This window comes from Carassius gibelio, chromosome A6 (genome assembly GCF_023724105.1).
Source record: "Carassius gibelio isolate Cgi1373 ecotype wild population from Czech Republic chromosome A6, carGib1.2-hapl.c, whole genome shotgun sequence".
Lineage (NCBI taxonomy): Eukaryota > Metazoa > Chordata > Actinopteri > Cypriniformes > Cyprinidae > Carassius > Carassius gibelio.
Genome location: NC_068376.1, coordinates 28,125,567 through 28,145,018, shown reverse-complemented (window position 1 = coordinate 28,145,018; position 19,452 = coordinate 28,125,567). Strand labels below are relative to the sequence as shown.

Below are 19,452 nucleotides of genomic sequence, written 5' to 3'. Positions count from 1 at the left end.
TGCTCAACTTAACTAGCCATAAAGCAGAGGCGGCATCTATGCAGGTGAACCGAACAATGGTGTTATGAATCAGTTCGACTCCCAAGACAAGACGATGCTCACCCGACTGGCCAATAGGAACGTGGCCCCGCCCATGACACAATTCTCACAGTGAAAGCAAAATCCTGACACGAGAGCAAGAAATTGCATCAAGAGCAAAGAAAAGCATTTCGAGAGAAACACTTTTTTTTTTTGAGAAAATATTTTCACACTGATAGCAAAAAATATATATTTGAGAGTTTTTTTTCAAAGTATTTTGAGAGAGATTTTTTTTCTCAGAAATAATTTTACAAATTTCAAATTTATATTTTTTTATGTTCTATGAGAAAATACTTTCTCTCAAAACTTTTTTTAGTCTCAAATATTATTATTTTTTGCTATTGTCATGAAAACTTTTTCTCTCATGAAATGTTTTTTTGCTATCAGTGTGATAACTTTTTCTCTCAAACTTTTTTTTTTCTCTCAGATCTTTTATTTTCTCGCATGTAATAAAGACACATTTCTAACTCCATAGCGGAGGCCGGTAGTATAAAATAGTACTTATATAAACGTAATAAAGGCACGTTTGCTATTGTACTATTGTCTGTTTGTTCTGTTTCACCAACCTAGTAGTTCCAAACAGACGTTTCTCTTAGCAACACACTTGGACCATAGACTGTATAAAAACCATGATAAAAACAGTGTCGGACGCATGACGCTAGAGGGCTGCCGTTGCCAGTGAGTCTGAGCCAATCACAAAGTTCGAAACGACTGACGCACATACGTCATGTACTTGCAGGCCTACGTGACGCGCGAGTCGTGAATCAACCTATGGAATCAACTGATGTTGTGTCTAAATGAACTCCCTACGTGATTTCCCAAGATTGTCACGCTGCGAAATGTATGAAGAAATGTCAGTAGAAAGAAACTGGACGGACACCGAGACGAGGGCGCTGCTGTACATCCGACAGGACGAAGACATTAATAGACAAATCAGCGGAACGGTTCGCGACTCTCTTATTTACGCTGAAATATCAAGGCTTCTCCGCGCGCAAGGGATCCACAGAACCAAGCGGCAGGTCACCACCAAACTGAAAACACTCAAGCAGAAGTTCCTGAAAATACACGAGCATCACAAAAACAACGGCCACGGCAGAGTGTACTGGAATTATTATGACCTCTGCAAGTCCATCTGGGGCAGCAACCGCCCCGCAGACGCTTTAACACTTAATAGAAACGTGAAGCTCGAAGAGCCGCAGAGTACGTCCATCGACGACGCGCGGAATGAGCGCAGATCCACAGACATCGAGGAGGTGTCTGTCAGTCACGACGAGGAGACGGATGACATGACAGACGGTGTGTTGATGCCATCGAATAATGTAGTGTCAAATGAAACGATGTGCTACTTTATCATATGGTCACATGATTTCACGAGCGATAGATGCTGCGCGCTATATGTGCTGCATTTCGCGTAATACAAATATAGCAATGATAAACTATTCAAACAAATAGTGTGTGTGTGCAATAATAAACATGTCAAACACTGTAAATGCATTGATGTAAAATGGACTACTTTTCATGTTAATTTTATCATTGTGTTTGATTTACAACTAATGATAAGTAAAGGGGAGGCTGTTTCAAATACAATATCAGTTTATACTTACTACTGCATACTTAGTATACACATAGTGTGCATTTTTGTCTTAAAATGGTTTGTATGTAGTTTGTTACTAATGTAAACCGTATTTAGTATGCTACTTTTTGTCATATTACCTCATTTACTTGTTTTAATCCATGAGTAATGTGTTTAAAATTTATTTGAATAATTAAAAGATCTGGGCCCGGTTTCCCGATAACGCTCACTCTTAGCGTGCTAAGAAGACCTCGAAAGATATATCTTACCAAAGTTGTTTAAGTTCCTAAGTGTGTTCCCCGAAGTGTCCCTTAGGAAGCTCTTAGCACGCTGCCTCGTACGTCCGACGTTACAAGAGCGCTGTCCAAAGTGAGGGTGCTGAATTAGTTTGCATCGATTGCTCATGAATCGATTTTCCACTTCACGCGAAGGTGCAATACAGCGTTAAGAAAGACAACACGTTCTATGCAAATGAAACATTCCTCAAATTATTATAGTAACATTTATTTTAACATATTTTAAGTTATCAGTAGAATATAGACTATAAATTTAATTATCAAATGGTCAGAAATATGTTCAAACCATATGTTGTGACGGTTAGACTAACCGGGTAATCATCCACCCTCCTTATCCCGTTGTGCCGCTTGTGCCGCTTCTTGACATGGGTTTAACGACTTATAAAAATTATATAATACACTTTTATATTAATGGTAAGGTACTTTACAATCATAATTGAGTGGCAAGCAGTTGCAGTTACTTATGTTTAATGCGGTATTGATTGCAATTGGTTTATGTTTTTAATAAAAAGCAACCTATCTACAATGTACAGAGAGAGAGAGAGAGTTAGATACAAAATATGCTGGGGAAGCAACGTAAAAAAGGGCACCAAGCCTCTCGTCAGAGGAAGTTGAAGTTTTGCTGGACCTTGCCATGAGGTCAGATATCACACCCCTATGGTCCACTATAACCTGCACGTTTATAGCCGCGTATCCTTTCGCGATATGTATGTCTGATCAATCACTGATGGATTGGCGATAGGGATGAGTGTGTCATCCACCAGGATGTAATCCCCGGCATGGCGCAGAAGGGCATTGGTGACAGTGTGGACGCACCTCCACACAGAGGTCTTGATTAGGCCGTAGCCCTCTCCTACGACCTCGATGAAGCTATCTGTACCAAAAAAAAAAAAAAAAAAAAAAGGAAAAAGAAAGGAAAAAGAAAGAAAAAAAAAAAACCTTGCGCTGGGCTTCAGGGCTTAAAGCAAAATTCCGCCACGTTTGCCTGGCAAGCGCAGGTCTGAGAAGGTCCAGCAGCTATATAATGAGCTGTCTTGGGAGGCGAATTTTTTTTTAATATAGCCACGTCAGGCAAAATGTTAACATAAAATCATTGTTGAGCCACAACATTGTCATCATACCATAGTTTGACTTGTACTTCGCTGCGCTGAATTCTAAAGACTGCTGTACAGTAGCGTCTTGAGCTCAAACAACCCTAAGAGAAAGCTTACGAATGGTCCAGACCAACCTTACGAAAGTGTGACTTACAGAAGATATACTTAGCGTACGAACGTGTCGGGAATCGTACCACAAGGTTAAGAGAGAGGTTAAGGAATAGGTTAAGAACTACTTAGCGATAAGAACGTTTTGGGGAGCCGGGCCCTGATTCAAAATCATTTATTTGCAAATCAGACATCACTGATTTTGTTTTCTGCTTTGTGGGTTAAAATGGGGCAAATGTTGCTTTAACTCGAGGTTTCCTAAACTGGTGTTCATGAGTTGATAAAACTAGTGATTAATCATACAGATACTTAAGTAAAAAAAATAAGTAAAACACTTAGAATTGTTTTGTTAAAATGTTAACAAAAAGTTACAACAACAAAAAAAATTTATCTGCCTGTCATGTGACCATTAAATGTGTTTTGAAATATTCATTTTGGTAATTTTAGGTCAAAGTGGTTAGACTAACCAAAAAAAAAAAATTCTAATTTGTGAATCCCTACCTGAACATGAATGATTATGTGCATGACTGACTATAATGTGTTTATATATATTTAAGTGGTCGCTCAACCTGTGAGGAAGAAGGCCAAAAAATGTTCCGTTACCGACTCTGTGAGAGCTCAAGAACCTCTCCACATGCAAAACCAGAGGGAGTACGAGGAACGATTGCGAAGGGAAGCCAGAGAGGAACAGAAGGAGGACCGGACGAGTCTGATGGCCATGTGGAAGGAGATGATGGAGTTTCAAGGGAACCTCTTAAAGGAGTTCATACACCGCCCATCTCTGCCTTCACATCCATCTTACCACAGATATGCTCTTCACAACCAAGTACACTCTAGTTTTCCAAGCACTAGCTACATGCCACCGTACGACTCTCCAGGGTGAGCACAGACCTCTGATGACCCCTTTGTTTCCTAGTTCCACTCCAATCATTACGTCAAAAGTTATTTTTGTTTTATATTATTAAAAACATAATAGATTTTAAATTAGGTTTAACCTGTTAAATGTCCCGTATACGGGACGCCTACGTTGACTATACTATATTACAATCAAATTTAATCGAATCTTGACAAACTATATATCGTTGGAAAGGTCTAAGACTCCCAAATATATATTATACCAATTTTTTTTTTTGTTAAAAATTATGTAGGAAAAGTAATAGATCAATTTATGACGAGTGCACCCTCAGAAATCTACATTTCAAAAGGAGTTTTGACCTTTGTTTAAAAAAAAGACTTCCTCGTTGCCTTTTTCTCTATCACATTTTAGAAATCATCAGATGTTATATATCACTTGAAAACATAAAATCTCAAAATTCATCCTTTAAAACCCATTTTAAAATCAGACATTGCATTACCATGTAAATGGCACATCAAAATCAAGTTACAAAATGTTTTCAGTCATGAATGATAAAAATGTAGGTTTGTATCATGCACATTCAAGTCTTATCTTCAAAAACGTGAGTGACAGTTATCAGGCTAATTTTATTTAAAATAAGTTTTCATGGTAATTTGTTTATTTGCTTTGTCATTTTTGTTTTTGTTTTTATTTCCTGTTGCTTTTAGTGCTTTAAATTTTTTTAGTGCAGTTAGTTGCCAGGACAACGTGCCAAATTTTATTTATTACTAATATTTTATTTCAGATTTATTTAATTAGCCGTAATAATATTGAATAAGTAATAGTAACATGAACATTGTGGACATTTTGTTTTATATTTTTATGTTTTGATGATTTTTCGGGGGAAATTGTGATTTTGAAGAATGGATTCAAACATAAGAAAATGATTATTATTTTCTCACCCCCATGTAATCCCAGATATGTATGCAGTTATTGTATTTTATTCATTCTTTGTAATTTCTTGATAATGATATACATTATATCATGATATGCTGTAGATATTTTCATTTTACTTTGTTTTTAAGAATAAGAACAAAGATGCAAATAACAGAGAAATACTACATAAGAAAGGTACATGTGAAATACACAATAGATTTTACATCTATTTAACAGTAGCATTCAAGTAAGAAACTGAAAAATCTCATGTGAACATTTACAGTGTGAATTAAATAAACATTGATTCTTATTAAAGCTACTACAATTTGTCTTTTTTGATTAACATTAAAAACATAGTAGCAGGTATTTTATAGGTACCTGTCACTTTAAGACCTAATGCAGAAATCCTGTACACTTAAGACATAACTGACTTTATGTGAATACCCCCTAAGATGGGTATTTTGACATCATTTTGTGTGTATTTGATCGTTCAAGTGTAATAAGTCATGAAAGGGAAGTTCATTTAAATGGAATATATTTGCCAATCTCCGTTTTTGCTAAATTAACAACTCTGCCCTTTCACAGAGCTGAAACTGAGAATGAAAGTGCAATCTCACATGAAGAAGAAGAAGAAGAGGAGGAGGAGGAAGAGAAATATGTTATTCCAGCTGAGATTGTACCTGTTAACCGTGGAAACGACAGCCAATCAAACACCGCAGAGACTGTTTCCCCCCCGCCTACCCAATCAGCAGGAAAGAGCGATCTGGAGATGTCTGTGCTACGCAGACAGGAAAGAGTCTTACAGCTTCAGGAAGAGTACTATTCACTCAAAATCAACTATCTGAAACACAAGATGGCCAAGGATCCATGACGGCATGCTAAAGAGGAGTCTTTCAAGATGTGAAAACTTGCAAATGTAGATGTTCTCAGCTGAACTGTGGAAACTATTTGTGTGTATTTGTCTGCGCACCTCATATTCCTTGTGAATCTTATTACATATTTTGACCAGAAGATGGCAAGGTGGTTACTTCATATTTCCTGCTGTCATCATTAGACATGTGCAAGACAGATTTCATTTTTATTGCAATTTAGCAGTTGTCTTTGAGGCAATATTTAGCAAAATTGTCTCCATTTTCTCAACTAAATGTTACTGGTCTTTATTATAAATGGTTCATTAGTTTATTTAAAGCTGCAGTTGGTAACTTTTGACGCTCTAGCGGTTAATAAACAGAACTGCTTGCGTCTTGCGGAAGAACATCGTAGCCAGAACTACTTCTCTCTGTTTATGTCAATGAAGAAGTTACACTTCTGATGTGGACTATGTCTGTTACTATTATTTTTCATTAAATTAATGAAAACCAGCGAGGAGTCAGAAATGTAGTATTCAAAATACTAAATCAAAAGCAAAAGTCTTTTCAAAGAATTGTTTAAAGCAGGGGATTCCCAAACTCTTTTGTCAGTCGAACCCCCTTTGAACTAAAATATTTTCTTGAGATTTTAATTTATTTTAAGATTGTTTGTTCACAGTTCTGTGATGTCAGTTAGTGGTCACAGTGCATGCAGGTAAACAAATAACATATATATATATATATATTTTTTTTTTTTTTTTTTTTTTTTTTTTTAAGGTATCTTATTTAATTTGTTTAATAAATATTGGCTTTACATTATCTCACAACCCTCTGCAGTTATTTTGCGTTTAAAGGAACAGTTCATCTGAATACAAAAAAAAAAAAAAGACAAATCTGTTGTTCTGAACCCTTATGCTGTTATTTGTTCTGTAAACCGCTCTTCCAACTTCTGTCAAGCTTTAAAAGGGACCAAAAGCACACAAGTCCTTTGGAATATTTTGTGTTCCCTTATGTCTGTCAAACTCTAAAAAGGCCTTTTCTGAGCTTGACAGCCCCGGATCACTGTGAACTGTCAGTGTGTGGCAAGAGCTGTGAAACAGTTCTTCCAAAATGTCTACATCGGTGTTTCACAGAAAATAAAAAAAAGCATACAGGTTTGGAATAACGTGTAAATAATGACAGAATTTCCATTCTATGGGTTATGCTATAGCTCCAAAAGTTCCAGCTATATAGTTTTTTTTTATCCTTTAGTGTTCTTTTCTGTTTATCACTCTCTTTCTCTTGTATTTCCACTTCCATCTCTGTTGTTCCCAGTCTCCGTCCTGCTATTACTTCTCACATGAAGACATTATTTATACGACAGATGTGTTTTTTGTTCAGTGTTTTTGTTTTAAAATAATGTGTGATGCCAAATTGGCTGGGGTTTTCACTTTCTTCCTTGTTGATTGATCATCTTTTGTGATGAAAGTGTATAGATCTGAACATGAAGGTAAAAAAAAAAAAAAAAAAAAAACTGGGTTTCCAATTATAAGGAATGTTTTGGATAAATCAAAATATAGAGCTTATATCTATAACATGCTGTTGATTATATAAACAAATATACATTAAATAAAATGTATTTGGAGCAGATGCTTTTATTCAAAGCAACTTATATTGCATTTAATCATGCATTTAATAAAAATGCACATTTTATCAAGTTAATGCGAAGAATTGAACCGATGATCTCCGTTGTTGATGCTCGCTCTACTGTTTGGGTTATAGGAATGGAGCTAATCATTCTGAATTGTCCTTAAATTTGTAAAAACAAGCTACAGTTGGTCAGTAATGCATTACCAGTAGTATATACAGTATATATGTTTAAAGAATTAATGTAAGTACTTTAAAAACTAAAATATGAGCTGCATATTTCATCCTTTTGTGCCCAAAAAAAGTTTATTTATCAGCATCTGTGGTTCCTTGAAGAACTTTTTGCATCCATGGAACCTTTGCATTGCACAAAAGGAAAAAGGTTCTTTAGATTTTTAAATTGTCCTTTACACTATGAAAAAAAGAGGTTCTTTTAATAACTGTTCACTGAAATGTTCTTGGGGAACCCGAAAATAGTTTTCTGGAATCACTGTTAAAAGCCCTTTGGAAGCTTTATTTGTAAGAGTGCACCGGTTTATTCACTCCATAATATACATAAATTGTAAATATGCTGTAGACTTTTTCCTTTAACAGATGAGATGACATTTGTCTGTGGTAATCAATGAAATGCCACAAATGGCATTCACAGATAAGTTTTATTGAACTTTTACAATTGAAAGTCTGTTGGAAGCATTACGTCTGCAGCAGAAAGCACATATTGTATCCTTAAAGTATTTGTCAGGGCTTCATAAAACACAGCATATCCAAGGGGCTTTTTTTGATAAAGCCAAATGTTCTATGAAGTGACACCCCTGTGAAAGCAGAAAGTAATTAATAAATAACTGGAATAAATATATAAGAACCTCACAAGAGTTCTCCTGTGGTTTTTAAGTGAGAGGCTGATGAGAAATGTCACACATAATGGGCATGATTTTCTGTGAAGCAGCTGCTCTCAGGGTCTTGCTGAGTGGGACTACACTTAACACTTCCCTCCTGGGTGAAATGTCGACCTCGGACTCAGAGAGATGACTGTTACCAAGTGCTGCAGTCGAAATGAAAACACTGAGACTCTTCAGATCCTTTCGAGTCAGGGTAGACTCTGGATGTTCTGCACAGTTAAACCCAAATCTCGTTGATATTCTTTTAGAAAAATACATTCATAGGCTTCTGTACTCAGAGTGATTTCAGCTTTGTGGAGTTATTGTGAATTTATGCCTCGTTTAAAGGAAATTCCCAGGCAAACACTTGAAAGTAAACGCTTACATTGTGGGAATGCATAATCAATGCCTGGTTAGCTGAAAGATTCATATGCATTTTACTTAAGAATTAATAAGAAATTTGTGTTTGCTACATAGTTTGAATTTTTATGGATTTTAAAATATTTTGTCCTAAATTTTTCTCGTCATGGCCTAACAGTAAATACGTTTTACCGCATCTAATAATATTTTTAAACACTTTATTTTATGAATTATGTTGTATCTATTAACATTATTCAATGTATGTGTTAAAAATAATTATAAATAATACATGTAAAAATTATATTTTATCAAATTATATTTTAATTTATTCATGTGATATCAAGGTTGAAAACAGTTCAAAAGTAATATTAACATTTTTTTTTTTTTTTTTTGTGGAAACGGTGATAACCACTGGCTACTTACGCATCATCATTCTGCCTGCACCTCGGCCTCTGGATCTCTTCCCATCTCTCGGTTTGTATTCCGACGCGACTTAATGTCTTTCCGTTGAGCTGTTCGGATAAACCGGACACGGGCACACTTGAAGGACGCTTGATCCGCTTGTTTCCTGCAGATCTGGGCGAGTCGTCGGTTAAAGGCAGCACACGGGCTATGCTTATCCTTCGGCTTTTTCTGACTGTACACGTAGAGATGATATCCGCATAATTTCGTTGTGACATTCAAGAGCCCAAATATAACCGGCATGCGCGGGCCTGAGAGTCAACTGTCTGTCACGCGAACCGTCGCGCGCGAGAGAGCTGAGCAACAATGAGTGTAAACAACTTTGAAATATACGAGACCCCCCTGTCACACCATTGTGTCCTGCGCCTCGACACACGGAGGTAGTGACACGTGTGGTGGGGTGTTCCATTATAACGAGGACTAATTTATTTTTTGTTTTTTTCTTCTGTCCTCTCATGCTGTCACAGGAAGCGGTTGACAAGCCCTGTCACCTGTACAGGTAAAGCTTTACCTCGTGAAAAGCCATCTCTGTATTTAGAACAAGTTTGACAATCCCACACAGAATCTGTCTCCTACATTTGGAAGATTTCCAATCCATTTTCCTTTTTCTAATCCATTGTACTCCCCGTGCAGAAGATAGAGGATCATTTTAAGATGAATACTGCAGAGTTTATTATAAATAATTTATCCGTGCACTGATTTTCTTTTCTTTTTTAATTCAATTGCCCTTGATCAAAAACTTCAAAACGACTCCTCTTCTCTTCCAGTCAGGAGCCATGGCACAAGGGCGGAGATGTGACGTGTGAGTAAACCCTGGGATAAACCACTGGAGATAAACCAAAGCTGATACTTCACTTTATAGAAATCAATGCATTGAGCAGCGCTGACGCAATGTCGAAATGTGCCACAATAACAGACCTGTGTGTAAAACTCTCATACGTACTTTACAGATTCTATTCCGCAAACTTTAAATATTTCATTACTTCTGGAAATCCAGTGTTAAGCTGTTCCTGATAAGTGCTCATCATCATCACAGTTTTAAACATGACAGCTTTCTTCTTTCGTGAGGGGGTTTGGTGTCACAGAATCTTTGTTTCCAGGCCAAATGTTAAAGAACACGACACACACGTCTCATGTCTCTGATGACGACTTCGACACTCCTGAAGTGTTTCCACCTTTAGGTCCCATATGCATCAGACATTTAGCCAACGGTCCGTGGGACATCTGAGGCTGAGACTATTGGCTATGCAATGTGAAAAAGAAAAGTCCATAAAATCCATCCCACTGCACCTTTGTAATATAGAACAGTTTGCCGGAAAATTTATGGAAAAGGTAATGTTCCTCCAGGACAGGACATTATCCGTTTTTTTTTTTTTTTTTAATGGGTCACATTGGTATTAAAGGACACATGCTGCTTTTACAAAGAGATTATTCTAACTAATATATAAATATATATAGTACAGACCAAAAGTTTGGACACACCTTCTCATTCAAAGAGTTTCCTTTATTTTCATGACTATGAAAATTGTAGAGTCACACTGAAGGCATCAAGGGCTATTTGAGCAAGAAGGAGAGTGATGGGGTGCTGCGCCAGATGACCTGGCCTCCACAGTCACCGGACCTGAACCCAATCCAGATGGTTTAGGGGTGAGCTGGACCGCAGACAGAAGGCAAAAGGGCCAACAAGTGCTAAGCATCTCTCGGGGAACTCCTTCAAGACTGTTGAAGACCATTTCAGGTGACTACCTCTTGAAGCTCATCAAGAGAAAGCCAAGAGTGTGCAAAGCAGTAATCAAAGCTAAAGGTGGCTACTTTGAAGAACCTAGAATATGACACATTTTCACACTTTTTTTGTTATGTATATAATTCCACACGTGTTAATTCATAGTTTTGATGCCTTCAGTGTGAATCTACAATTTTCATAGTTATGAAAATAAAGAAAACTCTTTGAATGAGAAGGTGAGTCAAAACTTTTGGTCTGTACTGTATATATATTTTTCAATTTATTTAAATAAAATATATTAACTAAATGAAACTGAAATAATTGTAAGTTGATGCATACTAATGGGGGGGGGGGTGGGGGAGATAAATGACAACTGAATAGTAAAATAAAAAAAATAATAAAAATGACGAAAGCAGACAACCAATTTGCTAAAGACTGAATTAAAAGCAAAACATTTTATAAAAACTTTAACATTCAAAATATTAATAAGATACTGATTTCATACAAAGTTGAATGTGGAATGTTTATTGCATATATGTGAGTTTTGCAGTACTAGAATATTCACTAACTTCTCTTCAAGCTTAAAAATATCTTAAAATGAATGTTTCTCATGATCTGTGTCTCTCTGGATCTCACCATGTTTAGATGTTAGAGGTCTGGAAGCCTCATATCACACTTGTTCATATTATTTGGGAACTGTCTCTTTAAGTTGCATGGACTGCATGATTAACAAAATTAGTGCACTTTTATATTAAAGTATTTATGTGAAGTTGAGATGCTGTTAGTTAAAGCTCTGCTTTGATGGCAGTTAGTTTGTTTTAAACTTATCCAAGCCCAAACTGAAAACACGTACTGTAAAATAAATCTGACTCTAGATTCTGATTAAACAGGCAGGTCTAGACACACTGTTCCTTATTTTGACAGGGAAACATTCGTTATAGTTGCATCACCGAGACTTCAGGTGAATGCATAGACACCCTTTGCAACTACAGCACGGATACTATTAGATCTGTGACTCTTTATAGATCAATTATATCTCTTTCGTTTGTTCTTCAGTATAATCAATTTATTAGTCTTTAACGGAATATATACAAAACTATCTGTGATGAATTTGTCTGTGGGACTGAAGCGTCTAACATTTTTCAAGACTCATATTGCATGATACTTGGAAAGAATCATGAGTGGTGGAAAGAAAGGAAAATAGTGGAAGTGATACTTGTGCCTAAGTCTAAACATCATCGTCTGTATCATCATGTAAAAGATAATGTACCATTAGCTGATTCTTATTATAAAACAAACAAACAAAAAAACATTAAATATTGAGTGGATGTTATTTTATTACGTGAGAAGAGAGCACAGAGTAATTGATAAAAGGCATAAAACTAGACTGTTATGGAGAAAATAAGTTGCCTTAAAATCAATCAAGTATTCCAGAAAGTTGTCTGATGAACATAAGTTTAATGGCTTAAGAGTTTTGAACTCTCTCTGGCTTCATGTGGTAAAAGCTGACACAGCAGTCTACATAAAGCAATTGTTTTTGTCCTGGGGAAATTATAACCAACATGCCATATTGTGATAACTGAGATGCTTTCAATGACTATTAAAAAGATTGACCTTTGACTTTATTGCTAAAGTGAGACGTGTTATTCCAGCTGCCCACCACCAGAGGTCCTTCTCCAGACAGCCGACTGGTCTCCAGGACTCCTTTGATCACGTGGGTATTTTTTCAGTTGTATTTGTTTGTAACTCAGATCAAACATTACATGAGTTGTGTCAGGTTTGTTGAAGTTTCAGAATTCTGCTTAGATTCTCCTGGTAAGTTGGATCTTTTTCTGTTCTTGGTTTATTGTGATGCTTTGGATTGTTTACAGGATTTGCATATTTGATTGGGTCTTTTGCATCTTGGTCTATGATTGTATGTTTGTATACCTTTCTGATGCGTCTCTCAGGAATTTTGGATGGCCAGTTAAGGCATTATAGTCTGTGTGTGTGTGTGTGTGTGTGTGTGTGTGTGTGTGTGTGTGTCTGTCTGTGTCTGTCTGTGTGTGTGTGTGTCTGTCTGTGTCTGTGTCTGTGTCTGTCTGTCTGTCTGTCTGTCTGTCTGTCTGTCTGTCTGTGTGTGTGTGTCTGTGTGTCTGTCTGTGTGTGTGTGTGTCTGTCTGTGTCTGTGTCTGTGTCTGTCTGTCTGTCTGTCTGTCTGTCTGTCTGTCTGTCTGTGTGTGTCTGTGTGTTTGTCTGTGTGTGTGTGTGTGTCTGCAGGGAACTTTTGTTCTTGAGTTTCCTTCATTTGGTTCACCTTGAGGTCCAGATTGTTTGTGCTCACTTTAAAGTGCTCATGATACGTTTGCGATTAGGTCTGTCTTTGTTTCCTGGAGTGAATGCTTCTTAAAAACAGTAAAAAGTTATTTTATTGCGCTATATTGCACAACCCAAATGAACAGGACGTCTGAAACAAAATCAGACTATATCCAATATTCTAAGTATCAGTTCTATTAGCTATTATTAAAAAAATATTGAAGAGCAGTATCTTTTGTTTTTAGTCCTTAAATTAGTTGCGATTGAGAAAGACTAATCTAACTTATGAGTGCAATAAAGAAATAGGGAAACAAATCGGTGTTATTGATCTTGCATTTTACAAAGACACTATCAAATATTCATTAAGGCATCCTCTAATTTTAATTATATTGGACTAGCAGTTTCATCGCAGTGAATTTGCACTTTGTTTTTGCAAATCTGTTCATAGTTTTATGCATGAATCCCCAGGACTGATATTGTCTCTCTCTCATGCACCTCTAGCCAGGACTGTTTGCAAATATACTGCGTCTTATGATGGAGAGAAGCTTCAATTTGGTTCAAATGGAATGTGCGTTTCATTCCATTGAAAGAGATAGAGATTTCTATCTGGGGAAGGAGGAAGTTCTGTTCTCATTTGTCAATATATTTAGTTTTAGTTGACAGCGATTCCCTTGATGTCAGGACTACTGCAGAGCTGGTGCAGCAATGAGTTTATTTCACTGACGTATCAGTGAGAGGAAGGAGAGAGAAAAGAAGGTTTAACCACTGGCACACATCATGCATAAAGAGTAGACTGTAATACGATAAATTTATTATATACAAAAATATATATATATATATATATATATATATATATATATATATATATATATATATATATATATATATATATATATATATATATATACATATATATATATACATATATATATACATATATACATATATATATACATATATACATATATACATACATATATGCATATTCTCTTTTCTTTTTCTTTTCTTTTTTTCTGAACTTTGATGAATAAAAAGCATTCTTTGATTAATAAAAAGTTAAAAAGAACAGTATTTATTCAAAATATAAATTGTTTATAACATACACTACCAGTATTATAAGGGACAATAATAATAATAAAAATTCTCACTTAAAAAAAAAAAAAAAGCTTTTATTCAGCACAAACTTTTAAATTGCTTCAAAGTCATAGTAAACATTTACTTTTAGATCTAATTTTATATTTTAACTATAATGTGCGTGTGTGTGTGTGTATGAAATACACATAAAATAAAATTTAGTTTAATTAAAATGAATTAAAATTAGTTAAATTATATTATGTGGTTTATGTTCTGAAAGTAACTTCACTCTTTAACACTGTTGACTCGTTTACAGTATGTTTAATTGCTTGTGTTTTCCCTAATTTTTAACAAAAGCATTTGCTAAATTAATAAATAATGGAAACATTTTTCATTATTCAACATTACTAAGTGCCAACATTTGTCAACAATACTAATGCCATTGATATTATGATGGATGAGCCATTTTTTTCTCTTTCAAAGTGGGGTCTAACAAAACCACATCGCAATGTACAGGTACAAACCAGAACCGAAATACGAAACAAACACTAAGAGATCTTAATGCTAAACTATATACAGATTAAGCAGAGACAGAATCATGCAGAGATAGGCCATAAAGCATTAGCATACGGTGCTAAGAAGCAGCAGTGAGTGACGGCTCGCTCCTGCCTCCTGGCCACAGACTGTCATCTCTTCCCTGCTGCTCCGGAGGCTTTTGTGCTCCTCTGTGATCCGGGGATCCGAGATAATGTTCTGTTTGCTCGTTCTGGCTTTAACGTGCCCAGTTGTCTCTGTACTGCCAGGGGGTAGCAAGCGGGATGAACAGAGAGCAAGCCCATGTTAAGGTTCTTCCCTTGGGGACTGGCACTGGCAGAAAACATGTGGAGGAACAGCTGCACTGCTATGAACAATGGTGATATATAGCTAGTTTGTTCTCACTCCTCAACTATTTAAAATGTACTGTGTCTATTTGTATATTTTTGCTGCTAAAGCTTTTGAAGTGAGATTAAATGAGTGTAATTTATTGTAGGGGTATTCAAAATGAAAGGAAATACTAAAAGGGGTTTGTGTAAAAAAAAATTACAGAAATTGTATCTCGGAAAATATGCGTTGTAGTCAAACGAGTCGTTCGTTGTAGTTTTTGAAAAGTGATTATCTGTCTGATTATCTTGTATATAATTGCACTTTTGCAAACTATTCTACTTCAAATTTGAGGGAAAATGTTTTTTGAAGACTTAAAGTGATGTCTGAAGCTTGATAGCAGTGTTGAAGTCGTGCAATCTTTGGTGTAGTCCGTTTATAGCCTATAATGTTAGCTTTTTTACTTTTGGCCATTGTATTTTGCTTAAAAATACAAAATATGTAAGTTGTGTTCATTTGTAAAGTTTATTATGAAGAATAAAATGTGCAAGAATCATAATTATTTGTTAGTCACAAAGCTTGTTTTGAGCAGTAATCCAAGATGTTTTTTTTTTTCCGGGGAACGAGGATGATGCTAACATATGGGTCATTCCTGTAGCATAATGTGAGTACTAGGAGAAAGAACATGTATTAAGTAAACCGGGTCCTTTTTGATTTCATGCTGACATCAGATGCATCAAAAATGTCACTTGATTTTTAAAGGAAATTTTATAGATTGCTCCCATTTAATTATTTAAGACCATCGACTACCCTAATCTTTATCTAAAGCTAGCTAGCCAGTGCCAGTGTTTTGTCTTTTGTCATTATCAGTCCTTTATGATGACTTGACCTGCCTGGATGTTGACGAACTGTGAAGTCGTCTAAGCTCGGCACAGCTCAGATGGGATAATCAGCTAATCCATTATCGGCTTAGCCACAGAGGTGACTGGTCATGTGTGTGTCATTGGCTCTTATTTAATGATGAAGAGACTTTTCACAGGGAGCAAGGACTAAGAGGGGGATTTTCAAGGCCAGGATTCTGTCAGCTCCAAAAGCCCTGGAGTGTCCTTTCCACTGGACTATCCTTGCTTGACCCCTCGACATGATGAAATTCTGAATCAAGGTTGCCATTTATGTGCCCTATTATTGATAATGGTAAAGATCAAAGAAGGAGAAAATCTTGTAAATCCTCGTTGTGATTGCTTCCGTGGAAAAACATGTTTTCTCAGCTACAAAATGCTGCATCTCGGTATTCACCTTTCATCTCCAGATCCATCTCTCCAAAGTTTCACGGTGAAAACACCCTGAGCCGAACTGTTCTTAGAGGCCTGACTGTCAAAGTAGGATTTTTTTTTTTTTTTCAGGAGGGATTTATATCTTTTCTCAAGCTTTCTCTCATCTTTCTTTCAGTCACACAGTTTGACGTCTCTCCTCTGTAGGCAACGGGAGTCGTATCTCGTTGCGCAGAAGTCATAGCGAGAGGTGTGAGCGGGTATTTCTCAGTCAGGAGATTAGTATTAGCATTGGATTAGCAAAGGCCGCTGCCTTCGCAAGCTCCTTGTGTATCGTCTAAATGTAGTGTCAGACCGTCCTGTGTGCAAAGTGCAAAAAACACGTACACAGACACACGCGTCTGGTTCACTATCCTTGTGGGGACTCTACATAGACATAATGGTTTTTATACTGTACAAACTGTATTTTCTATTGTGCTACACCTAAACTTTCTGCATTTCTAAAAAAAAAAAACAAAACTAATTCTGTATTATTTATAAGCTATTGTACACATGGGGACCTCCATTTAGTCCCCAGTTGGTGTGTATTCCAATGTTTGGATTGTGAAAAAAGTCATTGGATATTGGGCTTTCAAAACAATTATTTGTCATAACAGATGATACATCACATTATATATATAATTATTACTATATTACATTTATATTTAAGAAAATCTAATATATTTTACATGCATTAGGCTAATATTCAAAAGTTTGGGGTCAGTAAGTCTTTTCATTTTTTATTTAAAATTCAGCATATATACAAATGACTAATGCTACAAATGTTTTCAGTTTCAAATAAATATATATATATATTTTAACTTTCATAGAATCATTTATCATAGAATCCTGACAAATATGTATCAGGATTACCACAAGAAAATATTACTGAAGATTTGAGTAATAGCTGTTGAAATTTCAGTTTTGCCATAAATGACATTTTAATACATATTTAAAAAAAAAAAGAAAAGAGATATATATATATATATATATATATATATATATATATATATATATATATATATATATATATATATAATTTTTTTTTTTTTTTTAATTGTAATACTGTTTCAGAAAATTTCAGTTTTTAGTGCATTTTTGAATAAATAAATGCACCCTTGGTGAGCAGAAGAGACAAAAAAAACATCATATGATAAATGCATGTCACAAATATTTATCAAAATGTAATAATAATGATTTATGTATTATGATTAACAGACTGCATGCTTTAAATATGTGACTTCAGATATAAAAATGAAATTATTTTCTACTGGTGCAATAACGTAAAAAATTAAGAAATTGTTGTTTGTCTTTGTTTATTAAGATCTCTCTCTCTCTCTCTCTCTCTCTCTGTGTGTGTGTGTGTGTGTGTGTGTGTGTGTGTGGTGTACCGCTGTGCTATGATGATTTAATAACAGCCCAGAGATGATTTCACTAGCACAGATCAATGTTGAGCGGCCGGAGAAAGAAAATTATAACTCTGCACTCCCAATACCTTTTACTAGAGAAGCCTCTCATAGCATCCCATTGCACCACTTTTATAAAACTGATGTGGAGGGCTGTAAAATCATATAAAAATACTATTTATTTTTCATGTCCTCTTATATTACACTTGTGTACTTCTCTTTCTTTGTCTCCCTGAAGGTTTCAACGTATTGTTCGGGATGAAATGCGGACAAATGCTGTGTTTTCTGTGTGCGTTGGCTATGGTGCGTCATGGCGCTCTATAAGAGAGATGAATGCAAAACATATATGTGTTCATTATACATACATAACCTGTATGGGTTGTGAAGTGGTACAATTCAGACAAAATGTACCTTCTATTTCTTAAATCTATAATATTAAAAGTGCAAGATGGTATGGAAAAAGCACAATTTAAATTTGAAATGTGTACACTAGCATATAGATGAGCTTAAATCATAGCAGACATTGACTAAAAGCCACAAAACATCAATTTAGATTTTATGTTCTTTTTTAAATTAGATAATTTCAAAACGTAGAGGCACGAGTTAACTATAAAATGCATTCAAGGAAAGATTTGACTTCTGTGATGGAAGAAAGCCGTCTTTGTGACATGGACAATGTGAGATTTAACACTCCATTCAGAATGCAAATTAACTCTCAGCTCCTTTGTATGAGGTTTGACGTCCAAAGCCTGATTGGCAAGATTATTTAATTGTTTGTCCTATTCTCCATGAGTGCAGGTGAAAAGAGGCTATTGTATTTGTATGAATTTCCAGAAAATGGTATTCATGCGAGTTATAATAGTTGACAGGCAATCATTTTAACATTGTTCAGAGAGTTGGCATCATCTGGCAAATATTTACCTGAAATTATACAAGTTCACAAATTATGTTTGTGAACTTGAGAGCATATACACACAGACTCAAGATATAGCAAACATCCCATGCACTGTTAGAAGCTTCAACTGCACAGATGAATATTTTTAAATGTGCTTTGACACATGAATTATTCATATAGTTAAAATCTTAATTCCCACGACAGTGACTGCTGAAATCCAGACACTTAATATGACAAAAGGAAAAAAAAATAAAATACACAATGCATTTTCCACCTATTTTCTTCTTATTGTTCTAAATATGTTTTTGATTAATAATTGATAGATTTTTATTGGATGGGTAATTGTGATCATTTGTATGCAAGATTTGGAGGTTGTCTTAAAGGTACAGCAGCAAAACAGTTTGAAAAGCATTGATAATTTGGTGCTGCTAGTACAACTCACCTTATAAATTATGTGAATATATTCCTTGGTTTAGGTCTTAAAGGCATAGTTCACCCAGAAATGGAAATTCTGTCCTTCATTCATTGTAAAACTGAAAAGAAGATGCTTTTAATAATGTCTCTGTATTTTGGTCCATGCAATGAAGATCAATGGTGTCCAATGTTGTTTGTACACCTTTGTGTTCCTCAGAAGAAAGTCCTACAGGTTAGGTGGGTAAAAATTACATTTTCCTTTTTAGTGAACTATCCCTTTAACTTTTTTTTTTTTTTTTCCTTTCCATTACCTTGATATGTCTCCTTTTATTTAATTTATCCATTTTCGTTGTAAAATTGAAATCTAATCTTGGCCTTTT

At 35.4% G+C, this 19,452-nt stretch overlaps 1 protein-coding gene across 1 annotated transcript; it reads left to right on the top strand.

Moving 5' to 3' along the window:
• The first annotated feature begins 740 nt into the window (after window positions 1–740).
• On the top strand, window positions 741–8,264 carry LOC128015957 (histone-lysine N-methyltransferase SETD1B-A). Its single transcript, XM_052600229.1, has 3 exons — window positions 741–1,374; window positions 3,707–4,028; window positions 5,506–8,264. The coding sequence occupies exons 1-3, from the start codon at window positions 876–878 to the stop codon at window positions 5,789–5,791; spliced, it is 1,107 nt and encodes a 368-aa protein (XP_052456189.1). The 5' UTR covers window positions 741–875; the 3' UTR covers window positions 5,792–8,264.
• Window positions 8,265–19,452: the final 11,188 nt, after the last annotated feature.

Coding starts and splice junctions, on each gene's coding strand:
- LOC128015957 (XM_052600229.1), top strand. CDS start 876: ATGAACTCCCTACGTGATTTCCCAAGATTGTCACGCTGCGAAATGTAT. Junction 1,375..3,706: donor GACGGATGACATGACAGACG/GTGTGTTGATGC, acceptor TATATATTTAAG/TGGTCGCTCAACCTGTGAGG. Junction 4,029..5,505: donor CCACCGTACGACTCTCCAGG/GTGAGCACAGAC, acceptor GCCCTTTCACAG/AGCTGAAACTGAGAATGAAA.